The sequence below is a fragment of the Artemia sp. Qi Xiang Cuo genome, chromosome 1, assembly GCF_049724085.1.
Source record: "Artemia sp. Qi Xiang Cuo chromosome 1, ASM4972408v1, whole genome shotgun sequence".
In the NCBI taxonomy this organism is placed as follows: domain Eukaryota; kingdom Metazoa; phylum Arthropoda; class Branchiopoda; order Anostraca; family Artemiidae; genus Artemia; species Artemia sp. Qi Xiang Cuo.
In genome coordinates this window covers 69,732,980-69,757,061 of record NC_142794.1, presented here as the reverse complement: position 1 = coordinate 69,757,061, position 24,082 = coordinate 69,732,980, and the positions used below count along the sequence as shown (strand labels likewise).

Sequence of the window (24,082 nt, the reverse complement as noted above, 5' to 3'; positions counted from 1 at the left end):
TCTAAAATGTGTTCTTTTTTGCCCTTTTATGTCATTTTGTCCCGGAAAATGGGAATGTGTTAAGTAGATATCCCTGTTTATCCATGAAAATAACGATTTTCGACACCTGCCATGGATATTGGAAATGCCTTAGATTTAATTTCAAAAAACATGAATTTCTCGTGAATCATGGTTTCTGTTTTGAATCATGGATTTTCAGTTCTACTTTGTTTCATAGGTTATAAAATTACTGTCACTCTGAAACAGCAAAAACCATTTTCGCACGGTACGAAATAGGTTCACATGGCTCACAGAAGGCTTCGCTTCAGGAAGGTTTCGCTGGTCTTCAGCTCATAAAATTCAGATATATTGAAAATGTCTGAGAGTCTGGGAAAATATTCTGAAAACAAATTAAGCCGAAAGACCAGTCCTGATTTTAAATAGTTTGCCTTTCAAAGCGAGTATCAAGAAGACGCCGAGAGAAAAGTAGAGATTTTTAAGCGCTAGGGTTGACGCGAAACTGTAAAAATGAGACCAATAGTAGCCATAATATTTTACGTAATCGAAATCAGATTTTGTAATGAATGGACCCTAATTTTTCCCCTGATTTCATGGAAAATAACGAAAGTTTTGTTTACTATAATTCATGACTTTATACTAGATTCCGGGAATTTTACTAGACCTTTTTTTACTAAATCTAGTAAGATACTACTGACGGTGGAAACCCTAGATATACTAATCGAAGCCTCAATTTAGATAGACCGGCGTTAACTGGATCTCACTATTGAGGCTATTCAAAAATTGTTTTGCAAATTGTTTCGCCTTTTCAAATATCTAGTTTCTATTCAAAACTTTAACCGTATTTATATAAATTTAATATTAAACTATTTAAATCGATACAAACATTTTAAATACATTTTCAATCGTTAAATTTCAATAAAAACTCTTTTTTAGTTTTTCAATTTATCTATAAAATGTTTTTTAAATTATATTTGACCAAGATTCAACTTCAGAAGAGAATTTTAACGCATGATTCACATACACTGAAAATATTAACACCGAAACAAAAAATTGCAATATGTATTAAGATGCTTCCCCGCTAATTAAAACAAAATTCACCGATTGACTTTCCATGTAGCTAGACGGAATAGATGTAAAAATAAAACAAGTACTGATTTTAAAAAAAAATTTGAATAACCCCTAAGGGAGGGGGTATTCAAATAGACAGGGTACTTTGTTTTTATCGAGATATAAAGAGAAAAAATTTTAATTTCCTTATTCAAATTCGTCATCTTTCCTTCCCATAGTGAGGAAGGAAACTCCTCCAATATATTTAAAGAGGTTCATTTTTAAGCATTATTGTCATTTTTGAACGTTTTTCGTATGAATGCAAAGCCTGGACGAATACAATAGCTGATACGCATACGTTAAACCTCGCTATACAGAATTTCATTTGATCGTGAACTCAACTCTGTGCACATTGCTTTATTGTCATAGCGTCTTTTGTCGTCAAAGGGTTTTTCAGCTTATGGATTTTTTTTTGTCATTTTCTTCATTTGTAAGGTCTTCATTTTTTCATTTGTCATTCTGGTTTTGTAGATGCAAGTACAAACCGCTTTGCTTAAAATTTTGAGAATAGTTTTATCTTCTTGAGTAGACTAACATGACAATTGCATCCTAAAATTTATATTTTTACCTTAATCTTGATTCTTAGAATATCCTATTTGGAGAGTTATATGCACCATTTAAAAAGAAGCTTGAGACTTTTATCAATTTCTTTGGGTCGTACAATTTAGAGATAAAAAAAACTGTTGAGTTAAGAAAACTAAGTATTAAAGCTAGTTTAGCAAAAGCTAAGGTAGTTATGTAGTTTTGTTCAATTCCTATAAAATCCCGTGTCTTCATGGAGAATCTTTGGTTTGTTTTGGAGATAAATATTACAAATATTTGAAATTTGTAACTGAATATAAACATAAAACAGTTTGTCTTTACAGTTTGATTATAGTAAACAATTTTTAGACAAATATGTTTTCAAACTCAAGCTCAAGTTGTATTTTGTCATATTCAAGTTGATATTTTCAATTTGATAAAATTCAATATTTTCAACAGGAAAATATTGAATTTTCAATTTCTACAATATTTTCTGGGTTTAATGGTCGTTTCCTATTATTCAAGTTCGGGGAGACTGAAAATGCAATATGTCATTATATGACGTGAAAATTATTGTATTCAAATGAGGAAAAAAAAATTCTTCCTGAAAAAGCAGTTCACGCCAAAAACAAAGCAAAAAAAAAATTAAAATAAGCCAATATTTATGCTTGGTTGAATAACTAAAAACTCCCCGACCAGTCACCATCCAAATAGGCCAGTCTGGCGGGAAACAAGCCAATACGGTAACACTGCCTGAGCATCCTAAAATGTGTCATATTTATCTAAAATATCTCCGTCATGAGATCTCTAAGATTACAGGATCTTTTTTTTACCAGTTGTATTATTGATCAAAAGACGCTTTGTAAACTTTTTCCAAAAAGGCGAGTTCATGGGCCCTGGCAGGGGGGTAGGGGCCATACACCCCCCCCCCAGGAAATTTGGGTGTATAAAGTAATTATAAGGGAACCAAAGGAAAGAGAGCAGAATAGGGGGAAACCATGGACAAAATGTGTGTTGTCCCATTGTTTGCTGCCTGCCAATAGATTTGGACTATAAATAAGGAAAATAAAAGTTCTAATTTGTGAGTGAGTGACCCCTTTCGAGTTTTCCATATACTTTTTTTCTATATGATTTGGTTGGAGCAATAAAAAATTCAAATTTTAGCATAATTTTAGAAAAAACAAGGAAAGCAACTTAATAAGGGGGAATTTCGGAAAAACATGCCGGCAACTTTTGTTTGTATTGCAAGAGTACCCATGAGCTGATATATGAAGCCACTATAATCAGAAATTTTTCTTCTGTGTCCCTTCTTTGTGTCCGTGAACGGACACGTTTTTGGTGTTTTAATATCATTTTTTTTCCAGGAGTGATTGTATTTATCTAGTTGTCACTTTGAAAAAGATTTAATTTTTTACAGTTATGAAGTATAAAGGAGTCAAATATATTGGTTTTTGGTATTCAGAATTAAATTAAAAATATTGACTTAAAAATGTTTATCTGATTTTCTTAATCTTGGTTTTAATGTTTTACTTTGAACAAAGTACTTTGATAATGCGTTACTTTTTATAAGAACTGAGTCTAAAGGCATTAAAAATTTTGGTGTTTGATAACCAAGTTCAAAACTGTCGATATTTTTAAAAAACATCCGTCCAACGTTAAGAAAATATCCATCCAACGCTTGAGCGTTGCTCAACTGAACTGAATGCTGGGATTTTATACCTTATTTTTTGTAAGTAGGCTATTGTTTTGCGTATTTTTTGTTATTACTTACTTTTTTTTATTTTTATATACTTTTACTTTAATTGACATAATTTTTCCATTGCCTTTAGGAAAGTGCTAGTCTCTAAGCTTCATGAAACATAGAAAGAAAACAAATTTTTTCAACTGAAAATAAGGAGCAGCGTTAAAAATTAAGACGAACAGAAATTATTACGTATATGAGGGGAGTTTCCCCCTCCTCAATGCTACACTAAAAAAAAAAGTTGTTCTAATTAAACGACCCCTGTGTTTCAGGAGTCGTTGATAAAGAATTCGGACAAAATTTAAACTTTAGCGCAAAGAGCCAGGTGTTGAGGAGGGGGCAACCCCCACTCGTATATGCAATAATGTCTGCTTGTTTTAAGTTTTAATGTTGCTCCTTACTTTCAGTTGAAAAAATTCGTTTTTTTGTTGAATTTTTGATTGTTTTTTAAACAATGCCAGGATACCCGGCTCCACCTTCACACAAAAATGCCCTTTCCCCATAGAAATATCCTCTGGAAATTTTAATCCTGGCAAAAATTTACCCTGAACAAATACTCTTAACATCTCCACGCGTAAAATTGAATCGGTAAAGAGAAAGCAAGACATAACATATAAAGAAATTTCGTATAGGAATTCTGGCAAATTCACCCAGTGTAACATTTCCCCTGAAAAGTTCATCCCCTGGAAACTTCACTCTCCATGGAAAATTCTCCCAGCAGAAAATTCGTCCTCCCTTCCCACCCGAAAAATATATGCATACTTCCCAATAAAAAATAAAACAATGGGCAAATTTTATAACTTAAAAACCTTTCCCCAGGGGCATTAGGTCATTTTATGTCCAAAGACATAGTTACTGGGCCTTTCAACAATGATAAAAAAAAAAAAACACAAAAAACAAATACGAGTCAGTGATCTTTCTTCTGGCAAAAATTACAAAATTCCACATTTTTGCAGATATGAGCTTGAAACTTCTACAGTAAGGTTTCTTTGATACACTGAGTCTGATGATGTGTTTTTCATTAAAATTCTGTGACTTCTAGGAGGTCTTTCGTCCTTTTTTCGAAAATCAGACATATTTTCACAGACTCGTAGCTTTTGAAGGATAAGACTAAACTTAATGAAACTTGTATATTTGGAATCAGCATAATAATCCAATTCTTTTGATTTATCTATTGGTATCGAAATTCTGTATTTTAGAGTTTCTGTTACTATTGAGCCGGGTCGCTCTTTACTTAGAGTTCGTTACCATGAACTGTTTGATTATCCATCAAAATCAAAATAGAGATCATTGAAATATTGATATTTTTTTCTGCACTACCAAAAGTATTGTTTTCATTAAACTTTACAGTTTCGTGGAATGTAATTAAACAAATAGAAAAAGTTTTTCAACCAATGTAAAGAGCAAGTTTATAACTTAAAATAAATATAAATTACTCTGTATATAAAAGGGACTGCCCCCTTCTCAACACTTTTTTCGTTAAAAAAAAAGTTTTTCAGTGTTTTGAAAAAAAAAATTTCCAATTGCAAATTTTCTGTATAAATTTGGAAACAAGTCAAACTTCAAAGTAAAGAGTAGGGAGCTAAGGAGCAGACAGCCCCCTTGATACAATGAATATCACTGCTCAAATAGGTTTCAAATCTGTTCCTTACTTTTAGTTGAAAAGCTCTTTTTTATTTAATTTCTGATTGTTTTCCAAATCTTACCCATAACCAAGATGTAATTTGAAGTACCGGTCCCTTAAATCCCTGGTTAATTGCTTTTAAAATGTGTAAATGAATAATTGTACGTTGATTAGTACCGTCCTACGTTTAAATTTGCAATTTCAATTTTGGATGAAAATTTAATATAGGCCTACTTGAAAAATCGGCGATGAATAGTAGTTTTGGTGAAAAGCCTTTGTTAATATTACTACTAAACAAATCGCGGAAGATGAAAAGGAGTATTATTGTTTGTATTCTGCGAAAACTGTATTCTGTTTGTATAAACTGTTGTTTGTATTCTGTGAAATTCTGCGAAACTTTTTATCTTCTCAAACAGTTCGTGGTAACGAACTGTAAGTAAGGAGCGACCCGGCTCAATGGTAACCGAAAATCTAGAAAACGGTATTTTGATACAAATAGATACACCAAAAGAATCAGATTTTAATCTTGATTTCAAATATATAAGTTTCATCAAGTTTAGTCCTACCCATCAAAAGTTACGCGCCTAAAAAAATTTGGCTGATCTTCGAAAAAGGGGGAAATACCCCCTAAAAGTTATAGAACCTTAATGAAAATCACACCATCATATTCCGCGTATCAGAGAACCCTACTGTAGAGGTTTCAAGCTCCGATCTACAAAAATGTGGAATTTTGCATTTTTTGCCAGAAGAAAGATCACGGGTGCGTGTTTATTTGTTTTTTTTTGTTTTTTGTTTTTCAGGGGTGATCGTATCGACCCAGTGGTCCTAGAATATCGTAGGAGGGCTCATTGGAATGGAAATTAAAAGTTCTAGTGCCTTTTCTAAGAGACCAAAAAAATGGAGGGCAACTAGGCCCCCTCCCACGCTCATTTTTTTCCCAAAGTCACCCGATCAAAATTTTTAGATAGCCATTTTGTTCAGCATGTTCGAAAATATTATAAGTATGTCTTTTAGGATGACTTACTCCCCCGAAGTTCCCGGGGGGTGGGCTAAAATTGATGAGCTATACCCAATGTTAACATACTGTATTGGTTATTGGGAAGTATACAGACGTTTTCAGGAGAGATTTTTCCTGGTAGGGGGGGGGGGGGGGGGGGGGGGGGGGCGGGGGTTTTGTGGGAGGATCTTTTCATGGAGGAAGTTTTCATGGGGGAAGGGACATTGCTATGAAGGGGCGCCAAATTTCCCAGCATTCTTTACAAAAAAACACCAGAAATTAAATATAAAAAAAATAAGTTTTTCAACTGAAAGTAAGGAGCAAAATCATAACTTAAAACGAACAGAAAATATTACGTATATGATTGGGTTCACCCCCTAGTCAATACCTCCCTCTTTAAGCCAAAGATGTTTTAGTACTTTCATAAGAGCTATTTATTCTAATTAACGGCCTTTGTGATTAAGGGTCATTTTTAAAGAACAAAATTCGAACTTTCACTTAAAGAGCAAGGTATTAACTAGGGGGCGAACCCCCTAATATACGTATTAAAAATAAATGAATACAGAAGTTCATTACGTAAGTTAATTCGTAAGTTACGTATATTTATTACTAATAAAAACGTTCGTAAATAAAAATAAACAAGTTTCGAGAAAGCCATTTAACCAAATAAAAGTAAATTAATATGCAAATTTTGTTTTAATTATTCATGTACGGTGAGCCAAGATCAAAACCTGCATTTTTTCAAAAACATTCAAAAATTAAATAAAAAAAAAACAGTTTTTTTTTAACTGAAAGTAAGGAGCGACATTAAAACTTAAAACGAACAGAAAGTATTCCGTATATGAAAGAGGCTGTCCCCTCCTCAACGCCTCGCTCTTTACGCTAAAGTGTGAGTTTCTCACAACTCTATTTTTTTTAACAATTAAAAACTTTAGCGTAAAGAGCAAGGCATAGAGGAGGGGACAGCCTCTTTCATATATGGAATAGTTTCTGTTTGTTTTAAGTTTTAATGTTGCTCCTTACTTTCAGTTAAAAAAAACTTGTTTTTTTTATTTAATATATAACTGAAGCCATCACGACCTCTACAGTAGGATTTTTTTATCGATAAATACATTATATACATTCGTTTAAATACATTGAAGTACTTCATATAAATAGAAAAAGAAAAAAATTACACATATAAATAGAAAGAAAAAACACAATTTGCACTTTACTGAAAAAATCTAAATGTTTTTACTTTTATAACTTTAATGCATCAAATAATATTAGCATTTTAATGTATATTAAACTGACAATGAGAATTCATTTGTATTTTTTTCAGTAAAGTGCAAATTATGTTCTGGCCTTGGGAAGGCATAGGGGTTTTGAGCCCTACTCATGTTAATTTCTACTCGTTTTGAATTTGACTCGGTTATTTATAGTAGTTTCTGTTCGTTTTGGGTTTCATTTATTTATCGATGCTGATTTGTGGTAGTTTCTAGCTTGGTAGATTATCTGATTTTATTTTTGTTCATTTTTGGTTTAATGGAGTTCTTTACTTTTCTTAGAAAAACTTATTTTGTGGAAAAAGTTTTTCTATTTAATTTCTGTTCGTTTTATCTTGACATACTCTTTTCAGGGAAAAAAATTCTTTAAATTTTTTCATTTTTTTAAGAATTTATAGCTTGGCCTGCTATTTGTATGCTGAAAAATTTTCAGCAATTTTTAACAACATAAGCCCTTTTCAAAATCTGGACACAAATAGTAGTGTTTAATTTAGTTTCATACCTCCTCTAGTTGACCTGAAATAGAAAATTTGATACCATTCGCAAAAAATCTGTTTACTTTCCTTGATAGCTTGGATACACTTACGCTATTTTGATTTTGTTAAACTTTAAGAGTAGAAGTAGCCCCGAAAGTTTGAACATAATACCCTCAGTCTTTCTTGGGATACTGCTGAGATGCCTTATTGGGAATTAGCTTTAACACAGTGCATTTTGATTTAATCTTTAGGCAACATTTAGATTTTAAACATAATGGGCAAATGGGTGGGTGGGTGTGGGAGGTGGACTAGTTGCCCTCCAATCACTTCCAAGCATCGAAAGGGCATTGACCCTTTGTATTTTCAATCGAATGAGCCCTTTTCGAAGTTCCTAAGACAACTCCTTCGATACGAAGTGCCCTGGTCTAAACAAAAAAAAAGTAAGAAATAATAATACATTGTACCCACATCGATCTGTACTATAATAGTGTCAACCTCTCCAATCACTCTATTAAAAAGGGCACTAGCCCTTTCAATTTCCAATCAAATAAGCCCTTTTCGAGTTTGTACTACAATGCCTTCTATAAACTCCTTATGTGCCCCCAGGACATAAATTACAACCCTTGCCCTGAGGGCTGTGAGGGGGTTGTCATCCTCAAACATCTAATTTACAGAACTTTCAACTACGTTAAACAAAATGGCTATCTCAAAATTTTGACAAGATGTGTTTGGGGAAATGATGGGAGTGAGAGGGGCGTTAGTTGCTCTCCAATCACTTTCAACTATTAAAAAAGGCACTAGCCCTTTCAATTTCTAATCGAGAGAATCCTTTTGAAGTTTCTACGACAACGCTTTCAATAAAAACTCATATGCCAGCAGGGCATAACTTACAACCCTTGTCCTGAGGCCTGGGGGGGGGGATTGTCATCCTCAAAGACCTAATTTCCAGAACTTTCAATACGTTAAAGAAAATTGCTATCTCAAAATTTTTATTGGATGTGTTTGGGGAGATGGTGGGCGTGAGAGGGGGGTTAGTCTCCCTCCAATCACTTCCGACTATTAAAAAGGGCACTAGCCCTTTCAATTTCCAATCGAATGAGCCCTTTTTGAAGTTTCTACGATAACGCTTTCTATAAAAACATTATGTGCCCCAGGGTATTACTTACAACCCTTGACCTGAGGGCTATGGGGGGTTGTCATCCTCAAAAACATAATTTCCGGACCTTTCAACTACGCTGAAAAAAATGGCTCTCTCAGAATTTTGATTGAACGTGTTTGGGGAAATGGTGGGTGTGAGAGGGGTGTTAGTTATTCTCCAATCACTTTCGACTTAAAAAGGGCACTATCCGTTTCTACTGTTGTTATATTCTACTGTAAGTTATATTCTACTGTTGCTCTTCGGTTTCATTTGAGATTAAATTAAAAAAAATAAGTTTTTCAACCTAAAGTAAGGAGCAACAATAAAACTTAAAACGAACAGAAATTATTACGTATGTTAAAGGGGATCCCCCCCTAACACCTCACTCTTTACGCTTAAGGTTTTTAGAACTTTTAAAAAGCTTCTTATTGTTCTAATTAAACGACCTTTGTGTTTCAGGAGTCATTCTTAAAGAATTGGGAACAAAATTCAAACTTTAGCACAAAGAGCGAGGTGTTGAAGAGGGGAAATCACCTTTATATATGCAATAATTTCTGCCCGTTTTAAATTTTAATGTTAACTCCTTACTTTCAGGGGAAAAAAACTTGATTTTTTAATTAATTTCAGATCGTGTTTTAAATAATACCAGGAAATCTGGTTCCACCTCCACTGAGAAATGCAATTCAATCCCGGTGAAAATTTACCCGGAAAATTACCCTTAACAATTCCATCCGTAAAATTAAGACGGAAAAGAGAAAGCAAGACATTAAACAAGAGTTTTGTATAGGAATTCTGGCAAATTTCCTTTGTGTAAAATTTCTCCTGACAAGTTTACCCCCTGGAAGCTTTCGTCCCATGGAAAATTTCCCCGTGGAAACCCCTCCCGCAAAAAATACCCCCCCCCCTACTCAAAAATGTATACATACTTACCAATATCAAATACTATGCGTAAACAATGGACAAGTTTTATAACTTAAAGACCTTTCCCTGGGGCTATGGAGGGGGTAGGGTCATTTCATATGCAAAGGCATAGTTATTGTGCCTTTTAACTATGATGAACAAAATGGCTATCTCAAAACTTTGATCGGACGAATTTGTGAAAAAAAAAATAGGCGGGGACGGGACTAGTTGCCCTCCAATAACTTCGGTCACTTAAAAAGGGCACTAAAACTTTTAATTTCTGTTCAAATGAGCCGTCATACGATATCCTTGGACCACTGGGTCGATACGATCACCCCTGGGGGGAAAAAACGAACAAACAAACACGCATCCGTGATGTTTCTTCTGGCAAAAAATACAAAATTCCCCATTTTTGAAGAGATGAGCTTGAAGCCTCTACAGTGGGGTTTTCTGATACTCTGAATCTGATGCTGTAATATTCGTTAAGATTATATAACTGTTAGGGGGCGTTTCCCCTTTTTTTCGAAAATCAGGGAAGTTTACTCAGGCTCGTAGTCTTTAATAAGTAAAACTTAACTTAATGAAGAGTTTTGAAGAGTTTAAAGTTTTGGTTGCAATTGAGCAGGGTCACTCCGTACTTACAGTTTGTTGCCAAAAACTGTTTGGAAACTTATTTTTTGTATTTAATTTCGCATAAGAGATCACTAGTATTTAAATACCTGACGTACTTTAGGTTTTAAACCTTTGCTATTAAAGATTGAGTTATCAAAAGAATATCAAATACTTTATCGACAGGTATTTATGTTACCGTGCGCGATATAGACCCTTATAACCGGACGTTGTAGGGTGCCTTGTAACTACCCAGGAGTTCCTGGTTACCTCTTACATTAAAAGGCATTATAAATTTAAGTTAGACAAGTGGACAAAACTGCACTTGACACTTAATTTTAAAGGGTAACTTAAAATAGTCGTTAAGTTTAAGAAGCTGGTCTTCAGGTCATGCTCATTAGTGCTTATAGCAATTCATTGAATTAATATGTCATAAGCTATTGCAGTTAAAACAATTATGGACCTTTGTGGGACAATGAAATATAATTCACATAAACAGAATTCACAAAAATTAGAAGGATAGGTTAAAATAATTTTAAGATATCTGTGGCCAGGGGTCTCGTTCGGGAGGGAGGCAGTTGCCCCCTCCCTCCAATAATGTGGAGAAAAAAAATATTACTTATTCCACAATATTTCATTACTGTCCCTTGACTATCCGGATACGAACCCCTTTTGCCCTCCCCCAATGAAAATGCTGGAGATTCGCCCCTGTCTTTTGCCAATACAAGTTAGTTATAAAAATATATTTTAAATTCCCTATCATAGACAGTGCAATAGCGCTGCCTAAATAAAGAACAAAGTGGGCTTTATGTTTGTGTACTATTTATTCATTTTTTCGCCAGGCCACTTCGTATGGAACTAGTTGTCGCAAAAATTTCAGAGAGTACTCGTTCGGCCAAAAATTAGGAATTCTAGTGCCCTTTTAAGTGTCAAATGTGATTGGAGGGCAACCATCCCCCCCTCACTTTTATTAAACCGGTAATTATTGAACTTAAGTTATGCAATTTGCTTATTACTTACACATAGGATTTATTGTGAGGAAAGAAGGGGAATGGCACATCCTGGATGTTTTCGGAAAGACTAAGGGCATTAAGAAGAAACTTCAGGGAATGTTAAAGGAGAGGTTGAATGAAATCAAATGACATCCTGTTCATCTATGTTATCGAAAAGATGTATCCGCAATATCTTAAGAACCGACCAGGGTATTAAGTTTGAAATTTTCAAGGCTACTTTTAATACAACTACAACTACTGCTAGCACTACCAAGGCCATACCCAGAGGGGGGGTTAGGGGGTTTGACCCCTCCCCCTCCCCGAAATGTTTGTCTGACTCGTAAAAACGTAACAAATATGGATATAACCAAATTTTATATGCGTTTCTTGAGTTTTTTTGTGTAACCCCCCCCCCCACCCCGATTTTTTTTTAGTAAAACCCCTCCGAAAAAATCCTGGGTACGGCCTTGACCACCACTACTACCCCTACTTCTACTACTGCTACTACTACTTCTACTGCTGCTGCTAGTGCTACTGGTGCTGTGACTGCGGAAGCTACTACTATCTGTAACTACAACTACCACTCGCGACTACTGCTACTCCTGTTACTATTTGCGACTACTACCACTCCTTGTGAGTACTAAATTGGTTTAAACCGCTATTACTACTTGCGACTACAACTTTTTTTTAATGCTACGGCTACTAATTGCGAGTACTGTTGCTACTAATAGCAACTGCTACTACAATTTGAGACTTCTACTACTACCATAAATTACTACTACTACTTGCGACTACTACTACTGCTACTATTTGCAACTACAATTACTATTTGAGGTGGACTCTGAAATGAAAATCAAAATACGCATTGTACATTCAGGTTGTCAAAAAGGAGTAACTACAATTAGTGGGTTGTTATAGCTCTGACTTGCTCAGTTTTGACTATGAGTAGTCTAAACCAGGATGTTCAACTTTAAAGTTTTAATCCATCCCATTACATACAGTAAATTACATATAAGAACAATACATATTATTTGGTGGTACCAAATTCACTCTGGTATGACATATAAATCATCTCAAACATTAAACTGTCACCTAAACTCTGATTCACTAAAACATTCACTATTAAAAGTAAATAGGTAAATCAAACCAAATAAGAGCTAAAATAGATAAAAACAATTTTTTAAAGCGCAAAACGACCCTAAGTCACAATCAATAAATAAATTAAACCCCAAACAAACAAAATTACAATAAATAATTAAGTGAAGCTCAAAATGACCAGAAACTACTACAAAAAGGAGTAGGGCTAACGCACCCTTGTTTCATAAAGAACAGAACGTCTATTATTAGTTAAACTAGTAGCCCTAAGGTTTTACCTTAATACCACAAGGTGTTGCTGAGACATTGCTGATACACCCTTTTGATAACCCGTATGCACACTCTGCATTTTGATTTAGTTTAGCATCTCCCTTAAAATACCCTCAAAGTTACAACTTAATAATCTAAGCCGTCCCTGAGATATAGCTGATATGCCTTTTGGAAAAACTGCAGGCACTCAGTGTGTTCTGATTTAGTCCAATACCGCCATCACCATTCCCTCTAAGTTTTACCTTAATATCTTCATCCTTAGCAATAGTAGTAGTCGTAGTAGTAATGGTAGTATTAGGAGCAGTTGGAATAGTAGTAGTGATAGTAGCAGTAGCAGAAGTAGTATTCACTTCGTGCCTTTTGGTTAGTTGATTCCCCTCAGCCAGCCCTGAAAGTTTCAACTTAATATCCTAAGCCCTATGATAGACAAATTAAAATTGTTATTCTTAATTCTTAAGATGTCCTTAGTTCATTTGCCCTCTAAAAATTCATCCAATTATTCCAGTCTATGCATATACTTGCTTACAAAACCTGGCACACGACACAATAGTGCACGTTGAAAAGCCTTTTTCGACCCAACAGAAAATTTTCTAGTAATTTTGTTGAACAGTATTTGTTGAACAGGGTTTGTTGAACCGTATTCCAAACTATCAGAAAACAGCTTTCAGTCTTTATAGTTTCCTTACGCTACAGAGAGACCCAAAGCGCCTTCAACAAGCCTTCAATATGGTAGTGTGAATTACTCCGGGTATACTCGTATATACCCTGCTCTTATAAATCATACCCTCAAAATCCTTTCCTGTTCGATTTCTCACTCTTTTGAATTGCAACAGACACATGATCAAGACTCCATATTAAGCCTTAAGTAAAAAATAGTGTCTTTTGATTTAGCTCAACATACCTCTAAACATTACCCGTAATTTCACCTCAATTCCCTTAGTGTTTTCGGACACACACAGGATCAGACATTGAAAAAAAAATTAATAATTGAATATCTTTGCCCCGGGGGCTGTGGGGGCACGACATCGGCGGATGCAAAACTATTAGACCTTGTGACTATTTAAAATAAAATGGATTTTAAACATTCCTGTCGGTGTAAAGGGAAGCACCTAAAAGGGCAAGATGAGGGGGCCTTGTTACTCTCTGTTCCCTTTTCCCCTTCCCTCTCAACATGATTTTGAAGTTCCAACTAGGTATTTATAAGATATTGCTATTTTACCCTTTTGATACTGACAGTCCCCCTGCACATAGTGTGTTATATGTGTGACATCCCTTCAACATTTTCTAGAGTTTCACCTTAATACCCTTAGCCTTTTTGGAGACTGGGGATAAACTTGCCTATTTATATATATAAACAAAGGACGACTTATGTAACATATAACACGTGCTCCTGGGACTGTAGGGGGTTCTGTCATCCCCCCGTATAGGTTTTTGACTTTCTGGCTACTTTGTACAAGAGGACTATCCCAAAATTTCGCCCAGATGTCTCTGGAGACATCACAGCTAAAAAGGGCATAGGTGACGGCTGGTTGCTTCCCACCATGTTTTAACGTCCCTCTCAACATGCCCTGAAAGTTTAAGTTTAATACCTTCAACCGTTTCTAAGATATTGAAAATAGGCCTTTTGAAAAACTGAACGCACAAAGTATCTTTTGATTTAGTTAAACATGTCCCTCAAGATTACTCGAGTTTTCGCTTTAATACACATATCCTTCTTGAAAACAATCAGAATCAAACATTCCCCCTTTTCCTAACAACAAGCCCTGCAATTAAAAAGGGTAAATTGTATAATTTACAATCCTCGACCTGGGGGCTTTGGGGGACATTGCATCCCTGGAGGTATAGATACTAGGTATTTTGCCTATTTTGAACAAAATAGCTTTTTCAAAATTTGGATCAACATTATCTATAAAGGGCAAAGGGGCTTGTACTCTTCCAATCACTTTTTAATATCCCCTTAACATATCCTGTAAGCTTCAACTTAATACCCTTAGCAGTTCCTTAGATATTGCTGATACGCTCTATTGACAACCAGCATGTACATAGTAATAGTATGTTGTGATTGTGCTCGGTATTCCTCTGCAAAGCTGTGGAGGGTCTATTCATTCCCATAGGCATAATTTTTTCACCTTTAGACCATTTTGAACAAGATAGTTGTTTCAAAATTTAGATCGAATACTTTTGGAGAGAGGATAGCTAAAGAGGGCATGAGAGGTGGCCAAAAGTCCTCCAACCACTTTAAAATACCCCCTCAACATATCCTGGAAGTTTCAACTTAATACCCTCAACCGTTCTCAAGATATTGCAGACCCGCTTTTTGATAAACTAGATGCATATAATACCTTGTGATTTAGTTTAAGATACCCCTCAATATTCTCCGAAGTTTCATCTTAATACCCTTGTTTTTTTTTGGATACACCCAAAATCCCTTTTTTCTTTTCCTAATGATAAATCCTGCATGTAAACAAATTGTAAATTACATAAGTTACAATCCTTACCCCGGGGCTGTGGGGGGAATGACATCCCTGGAGGTATAGATATTACAACTTTTGACTAGTTTGAATAAAATGATAGTTACAAAATTTCAACCATTTTTGAGGAAATCAGGTACATAAAAAGGGCAAGTAAGGGGGGGGGGGCAGGTTGCCCTTTAATCTGTATTCAACATCCTCTCAATATGACTTGAAATTTTCAACCTAACACCCTCAGTCTTTCCTTAGATATTGCTGATATTCCTTTCCCAACCAGCAAGGATAAACTGTGTTTTGATTGTGTTTGACATCCCTTCCAGCATTCCCTTGAGGTTTCACCGTAATACTCTAAGCTTTTTTGGAAATCTAGGGAATGCGTCATAACATCGAACCGTCAGGAGCGCGAACGTCAGGAGCTGTACAAATTCCGTCATAACATCGACAAAAAATCCGTCAGAACGTCGAACCGTCATAACATCGAACATTTTAAAACTTTAGTTTTTCGGGGTTAAGGGGGAAAAGGTACTTAGGTTAGGTTAGATATTTAATATATGCTATACTTTACCCCCCACCCCCCTGATGTGCAAATATATATCCGAAATTTGTTTCTCAACTATTCTATTACTATTATATAAACTTATACATTTTTTTAGATGTTATAACGGTTCGAGGTTATGATGGTTCAATTTTATGACGTTTCGTGCTTGTGACGGTTCGCCGAAATGGTAGCACCCCGGAAATCTAGTGTCAAACGAGATCCAGGAGCGATGTGGGCACAATGTATTATTTTTGTTTTTGTTTTGTTTTGTTGCTTTTGTACACCAGGATGCTTGGCATAGAAGGAGTTGTCAACTTCGAAAGAGGCTCCTTCGATTGGTAATTGAAAGTTCTAGTGCCCTTTTCATAGTCAAAAGTGATTGGAGGCTAATCAGCCCCCCATGCCATCATTTCTCCATGCACATCCAATCAAAAATTGTAGATAATCATTTTGCTCAGCAAAATTAAAACGTCTAGTGATTTTGTTTTTGGGGATGAACCTCCCCCCCCCCCAAATCCCTCAGGGTACGGATTGTAATCTATGACTAAGGGTTGAATAAGGTTTTTATAGAAAGGGTGGATAGGGAAACAACCGTTGCTAGATAGGGAAATAGCCTCCCCCCCCGCTCGCTATCCCTCAATATAAAAAAATCTCCAACAGCCATCAAAAATAGCTACAAAAAAGAGTATGTTTTCTGTTTTTTTATTGCCTCATTTATTTACTCCGCTTCTTTTTATGTATTTGTAAGGGAAAAAACAAACTTAATATACCTTATAATAAAAAATTCACACGGATATAAGAAAAGGAACTTTAAGCTAGATACAGACAAAAGCCCTCAGGGAACAATCATATTTATTTTTTAAGATTTCTATTGTGCTTCTTATGATAGATTAATTAAAATTAACAGTTTTTTTGAACAAAATAAGTTTTTCAAAAAAAAGTAAAGAACTCCAATAAACCAAAAATGAACCAAAATAGAATCAGATAATATACCAAGCATACAACTACCACAAATCAGTATCAATAAATAAATGAAACCCCAAATAAACAGAAATTAAAATCAACAACAGAGTCAAACTCAAAACGAGCAGAAATTAATATGAGTAGGGTTCTGAACCCCATGCTTTCTAAAAGCCAGAATATAATTTGTACTTTACTGAAAAAAAAACTCAAAGGAAATTACTGAAAAAAAATGTGCATTGTCAGTTTAATATACATATGCTCATATTTATTCCTCAAAGTCTTAGTTAATTTTTGATTTCGTGAAGTTATAAAAGTGAAAACATTTAAAAGAATTTTTTCAGTAAAGTACAAATTATATTCTGGCCTTTAGAAAGCATGGTGTTTAGAACCCTACTCATATTAATTTCTGCTCGCTTTGAGTTTGACTCTGTTATTTATTTTAATTTTTGTTTGTCTTGGGTTTCATTTATTTACTGATACTGATTTGTGGTAGTTGTATGCCTGGTAGATGATTTGATTCTATTTCTGCTCATTTTTGGTTTAATGGAGTTCTTTACTGTTCTTTGAAAAACTTATTTTGTGAAAAAAGTTTTTTTAAATAAATTTCTGTTCGTTTTATATTGACATAGTCTTTTTCAGGGAGAAAGACTGAGCCTCTTCTAAAGTTAAGCAGCCATCCTTTCCAATAAAAAACCTAAAATACCAGCTGGGCATAACTTACAAACCTTGCCCCTGATCTCTGGGGTTTGTTTCATCCCCAAAACCCTTGTTATATGATATTTAGACTATTTTGAGTAGAATGGCTATCTCAAAATTTCTATTAGATGCATTTCGGGACAATACAACGTGAGGGGAGAAAGGGGGTAGCTGCCCTCCGATCACTTTCACTCTTGAAAAGACCATTAGAGCGTCTGATTACCAATCCAATGAGCCCCCTCCGAAGTTTATATGACCACGATTTCTATGAAAACCTTATATGTTCCCAGTGCATAACTTACAACACTTGCCCTGAGGGCTGGGGGGATTTTTTATCCTCAAAAACATAATTTCCAGACATTTCAGATACGCTGAACAAAATGGCTATCTCAAAATTTTGATTGTAAGTGTTTGGAGAAATGATGGTTATGGGGGGGGGGGGGTTATTGCCCTCTGATCACTTTCGACTAATAAAAAGGTACTAGTCCTCCCAATTTCCAATCGAATGAGCCTTTTTTGAAGCTTCTACGGCAAAAATTTATATATGCACCTTTTATGTCCCAAGGGCATAACTTAGGACCCTTGTCCTGATGCCTATGGGGGGAGAGTTGTCATCCTCAAAGACATAATTCTCAGACTTTTCAACTTCGTTGAACAAAAGGGCCATATCAAAATGTTGATCGGAAATGTTTGGGAAATGATGGGCATGGGCGGGGGTGATTACTTTCGACTATTAAAAGGGACAACAGCCCTCTCAATTTCCAATCCAATTATTCCTTTTTGAAGTTTTTACGACAACGCTTTCTGTAAAAACATTATATGCCCCCAGGGTATAAATATTTTTCAAGACAAAAATCCTCGTTTTCTCACCCTTTTTTGGTTTTATTTTTCATTTATTATTTCCTTTCCTCTCTTAGCTTCGTACGCCCCAGGGTATAGCTTACAATCTTAGCCCTAAGGTCTTTGGGGGGGGGGGGGTTGTCATACTCAAAAATGTAATTTCCGGACCCTTCAACTACGTTCAACAAAATGGCTATATCAAAATGTTGATCGGAAGTGTTTGGGGAAATGATGGGCGTGGGAAGGGATTCGCTCTCCGATCGCTTTTGACTATTAATAATTGCACTAGCCTTCTCTATTCCCAATGGAATGAGCCCTTTTTGAAGTTTTTACGACAACACATTCTATAAAAACCTTATATGCCCCCAGGTTAATTTCAATTTCTGTTCGTTTTAAGTTTTACTCGGTTATTTATTGTAATTTCTGTTCGATTTGGGTTTTATTTATATATTGGTAGTGAATTTATAGTGAATGTTAACAATTTACAACTTACGTAACTTGAAGCCCCTCCACCAAGGGCTGGAGGCAACCTGCATAACTTATAGTCCTTGCCCCAGGGGCTATGGGGAGTCTTTTCAACCATAATTTTTTTAGCCTTTGGACTATTTTCAACAAAGTGGCTATCTCAAAATTTTAAGTGGATGCATCTGGGGAAAAGAAGGGGTGAGAGGGGCCAAGTTGCCCTCTGATCACTTTTTACTCTGAAAAACGGCACTAGAACTCTCGATTTTAATCAAATGAGACCCCTAACTGGCGACTGCGGCAACTGGCATAACTTATAGCCCGTGCTTCGGCGGCTTAGAGGGTCATAAACGCCGGTAGCATAATTATATTGCCTATAGATTATTTTAAACAAAATGGCTATTTCAAAATTTTTATCAGATCCATTTGGGAAAAAACGGTGAAGGGGGGGGGGATGTTTGGTTGTTCTCCGGTCACTTTTTACCCATAAAAAGGGAGCTAGAACTTTCGATTTCCAATCGAATGAGCCTCCTCAAAAGTTTAGAAGACCGCCTCTTTCATAAACACCTTATGTTTTAACAATAGGTAACTTGCATAACTTACAACCTTTGCCCCTGGGTTTTGGTAGTTTTTTTAGCCCAGAGGCATAGTTATTTAACCTTTTGACTATTTTGAACAAAAAAACTTCCTCAGATTTTGATCATGAGGCATTTGGGGAAAAGAGGGCGCGGTAGCTAGTGGCCCTCCGATCACTTTTGACTCTGAAAAGGGGCACTAGAACTTTCGATCTCCAATCCATTGAGCCCCCTCCGAAGTTTATTTGACCAGTCCTTTCATATGAAGTGTCTCTGGAAAAAATAATAAATAATGAAATTTTGAAGCCGTATGGCTCTTTAACAGGGCCGTATCCAAGATTGTTTTGTTTGGGGGGAGGGTTACAAAACATTTACTTTGGTTAGATTGGAGTTACATTTGCTTTGGTTGATTTTGGTACAAAATGGCTATTTCAAAATTTTGATCAGATCCATTTGGGGAAAACGGTGAATGGTCGGGGGCTGGTTGCTCTCTGATCAGTTTTTACCCTTACAAAGTGAGCTAGAACTTTTTATTTCCAATCTAATGAGCCTCCTCAAAAGTTTAGAAAACACCTCTTTCATAAACACCATATGTTTTAACAATAGGCAACTTGCATAACTTACAACCTTTGCCCCCGGGCTGTGGTTGGTTTTGTCGACCCCAGAGGCATAGTTATTTGACCTTTTGACTATTTTGAACAATATAACTATCTCAAGCTTTGATCATGAGGCATTTGGGGAAAAGAGGGCGCGATGGCTAGTTGCCCTCTGATGACTTTTGACTCTGAAAAAGGGCACTAGAACTTTCGATCTCCAATCCAATGAACGTCCTCCGAAGTTTATTTGACCACCCCATCCATATGAATTGTCTCTGGGAAAAATAGTAAATAATGAAACTTTGTTGCATTTTGGCTCTTTACCTGGGCCGTATTTGGGATTTTTTTTTTTCGGGGATAGGGGGGTTACAAAATACAAAACAAACTTAGAAACGTATAAAAAATGTGTTTATTTTCTTACTTTTTACGAGGCGGACAAACATTTTTTTGGGGGGGGGGGATTTAAAACCCCCTAGCCTTCCTGGATACGGTCTTGCTCTTCACTATTGGCAACGCTATAGCGTTGTCTCTGATTTCTCCTTATAATCACCGCATTTTGTCAGGGAGTATTTTCCTTTCTTCTTCTTTTTTTTTAAGTGAATTCAAACCCGTTCCATTGTCTAGCCCTTTATTGCACATTTTAGTAGCAGCATTAAGCTTGAAGTATTTCAAGACATAAAGAAATTAGTGCTCTTTGTTAGAATTTTCTACTTATAGCCAAAATCAGTTAATTAGCAGTAAAAAGGGTTTAGCCAAAAGGGTTGTATCCTATACCCGTTTTCTTCTTTGATTTTGTCATTTTGTTAAAAGACATAAATTTTAATGTTGTAAATCTTCCATTGAGGAACAGTTCAATTGCATTGCTTTAAATTAAAATTTACTTTTATCAATTGTGTATGCTAGACGTAGAACCGAGATGATTAGAATTTTCGCCTTCTTATTATATTATATTTTATAACTTTATCGTAGCACGTCGTTCATCCACTTTTATTTTGTTTTTAAGGCTCCAATTTTTTATTTACGGCCAAAATCAGTTAATTGGCGGCAAAAGAATTGGCCAAAAGGGATGTAACCTTTACCTGTTTTCTTCTTTGATTTTTTCATTTTGATAAAAGACACCAATTTTTGATGTTGTAAGTCTTCCAGTGACGAGCAATTCCATCGCCTTGCTTTAAATTGGAATTTGCACTCATCAATTGCTAATACTGCCCCACTGCGTACACTAGACATAAAACCGGGATGATTTCTACAAATTTTCTTCTGTTTTCCCACCAATGCACGAGACAGTTCATCACATGTAGGTGAGGCGCCGATTGACGCGAGGGCACTTGCTTTTGACAGGGCTCTGGAAAAAGAAGGAAAGTTAGAACTAATTAGCGTCAAGCCGACTAATCACTCTGTTTAGACCCAGGAGAAGGCAGGTGTTGATTTAGCAACATTAAACAAAATTTCGGAAGTTCCTCGCTGGAACACATTTGTCATTTGTCAACAGAGCTGAGCTATATACTGCAAAAGAATTCGATATAATTCTTCTGCTTTGGAATCAAGCATGATCGAAATAATGTTTGAATGCCTTCCTTTTCTAATATGTGTTAGGAACAATTTCTTGTGCAAAAAAAATGTGAACTACTCATCACGATCTTAAGCTCTTTTTTCTTAGGATATCTGATTTTTCGGTTTAAAAAAAGAAAAACGAAAAAAATAATTATTTAGTATTAGTAATAATCGAGAATCCATACTGTTCTCGATGAACTATAATTGAAGCATATTCTCATATGATTCGTAAAACATACAGATTCTGCAAGAAAAATATAGCGTAATGTAACATAGATTTTTAGCATAGAGTTGATGTTTTAGCTAATTATATAAGCTTAACAGTCTCTTTTGGTTGACAAATATAAGACAGAATAAGCTTTGTCCTTTTAGACTTGGACTTGGTTTGATATGTCGCCCTAAAACTTTTTTTGAAGCCTAAACAAAAAAACATTAATCATTTTAGAAAATTGTACCTGTTAGGTATATTTTTATCGTATACTGAAATTTCAGATCAAGATTTGCTTTTTTAGTCTTGGACTTATTAGAAACTTTGTTAATCATAGGCAGCACAATAGCGCTGACTTAGTAAAGAGCGATGTGGGCACAGTGTATTATTATTTTTTGACACTTCGTATAGGAGTTGTCGTAGAAACTTCGCAAAAGGCTGATTCGATTGGAAATTGAAGGAGCTAGTGACCTTTTCAATAGTCGAAAGTGATTGGATGGCAATTAACCCCTCTCCCACACCCATCATTTCCCCAAAAACATCCAGTCAAAATTCTGAGATAGCTATTTTGTTCAGCGAAGTTGATAGATCTCGAAATTATGTCTTTGAGGATGACGCCCCCCCCCCTCCAAAGCCCTCAGGCAAGGATTGTAAGTTATGCCCTTGGGATATATAAGATTTCTATAGAAAGGGTAGTCGTATAAGCTTCGGAGGGGGCTTATTGGATTGGTAATCAGAAGTTCTAGTGCCGTTTTTAAGAGTCAAAGTGATCGGAGGGCAGCTATCACCGCCACCCATCATTCCCCCAAACACATCCACTACAAATTTTGAGACAAACATTTTGCTCAAGATAGTTCAAAGATCCAATAATTGTGTATTTGAACATGGCAACCTCCCATAGCTCTCAGGACAAGGGGTGTAAGTCATAACCCAGGGGAATATAACGTTTAAATGGAAAGAGTGGTGACATAAAGGAAAGGGGGCTCATTGAATTAGAAATCAGAAATTCTAGTACCCATTTTAAGAGTCAATATGATCAGAGGATAACTAGTCCCTCCATTACGGTCTATTTTCCCCAAATGTATCAAATGGAAATTTTGAGATAGCCATTTGTTCCAAAGCATTCCACAGATCAGGTAGCGAGGCCTTTGGGGTTGACACATCCCTCCAGAGTCTGGGGTCCAGGGTTGTAAGTTATGCCCCCCAGGGGGGCATATAAACTTTTTATGCAAGGGGTTGTTGTGGGAACTTTAGAGGAAACTCATTTGATTGGAAATGTCTAGTTCTAGTTTCCTTTTAATAGTCAAAACAGATGGAGGGCAACTAGCCCTCCCCCCTGACACCCTGTTTTCCCCAAGCGCATCCCATCAAAATTGTCTTATTGTCATTTTGTTCACAATAGTCCAAAGAGCATATAACCATGGCTTCAGGGGGATACAACCCTCCAGAGCCCAGGGTCAACAGTTATATGTTATGTCCCGGGCATATAAGGTTTTTATAAAACGGGTGGTGGTATAAACTTCGGATCGGATGGGGCTCGTCGATTGGAAGTAGGAAGATCTGGTCCCCTTTTTAAGAGTCAAAAGTGAATGGAGGGCAACCAGCCCCTCCTCACAAGCGCATCATTCCTCAAAATACATCCAATTAAGATTTTAAGAGAACTATTTTGTTCAGCATTATTGGTAGGTCCACTAATCATGTCTTTGGGGGGGTTAACCTCCTCACAGTCCTCAGATTATGGCCTGGTAAGTTAGGCAATTCGTTCGTTGCTTACATATAGTATATGTTATTATGAAAATTATACATGTTTGAACTTTTCATAGGCAGCGCATTAGCGCTGCCTAAGTAAAGAGCGATCTGGACACAATGTATTATTTATTTGTTGTTGTTTTTAGACCAGGGCACTTCGTATAGAAGAAAATGCCGTAGAAACTTCAAAAAGGGTTCATTCGGTCGAATGTTGAAGGGGCTAGTGTCCTCTTTTATAGTCAAAAGTGATTGGAGGGCAACCAGCCCCCCTCCCCCACCCATTTGTCCCCAAACATATCCAGTGAAAATTTTCAGAGTACCATTTTGTTCAGCGTAGTTGAAAGGTCCGGAAATTATATCTTTGACGATGACAACCCCCACAGCCCTCAGTGCAAGGGTTGTAAGTTATATAAGGTTTTATAGAAAGGGTGGTCGTATAAGCTTCGGAGGGGGCTTATTGGATTGGTAATCAGAAGTTCTAGTGGCCTATTTAAGATTAAAAGTGATAGGAGGGCAGATACCCCCCCCCCCCATCAAAAGTCGTATTTTCCCGGAATTTATCTGATAAAAATCTTGAGATGGCCTTTTGCTGCCGTAGAAACTTCGAAATAGATCATTTCCCAAAACACATGCCATTTTGTTCAGCGTAGTTTATAGGTCTGGAAAGTATGTCTTTGAGGATGAAAAACCCTCC

At 36.0% G+C, this 24,082-nt stretch overlaps 1 protein-coding gene across 2 annotated transcripts in view; it reads right to left on the bottom strand.

The window, feature by feature from the left end:
- The window catches only part of LOC148956663 (protein Wnt-4-like), a 313,166-nt gene that overhangs the window by 255,750 nt on the left and 33,334 nt on the right, over positions 1-24,082 (bottom strand). For both annotated transcript variants that reach the window (XM_089086579.1, XM_089086585.1), the window contains exon 2: positions 20,957-21,222. In XM_089086579.1, coding sequence (XP_088942705.1) covers positions 20,957-21,222 — 266 coding nt within the window. The remainder of the gene's footprint in view (positions 1-20,956; positions 21,223-24,082) is intronic.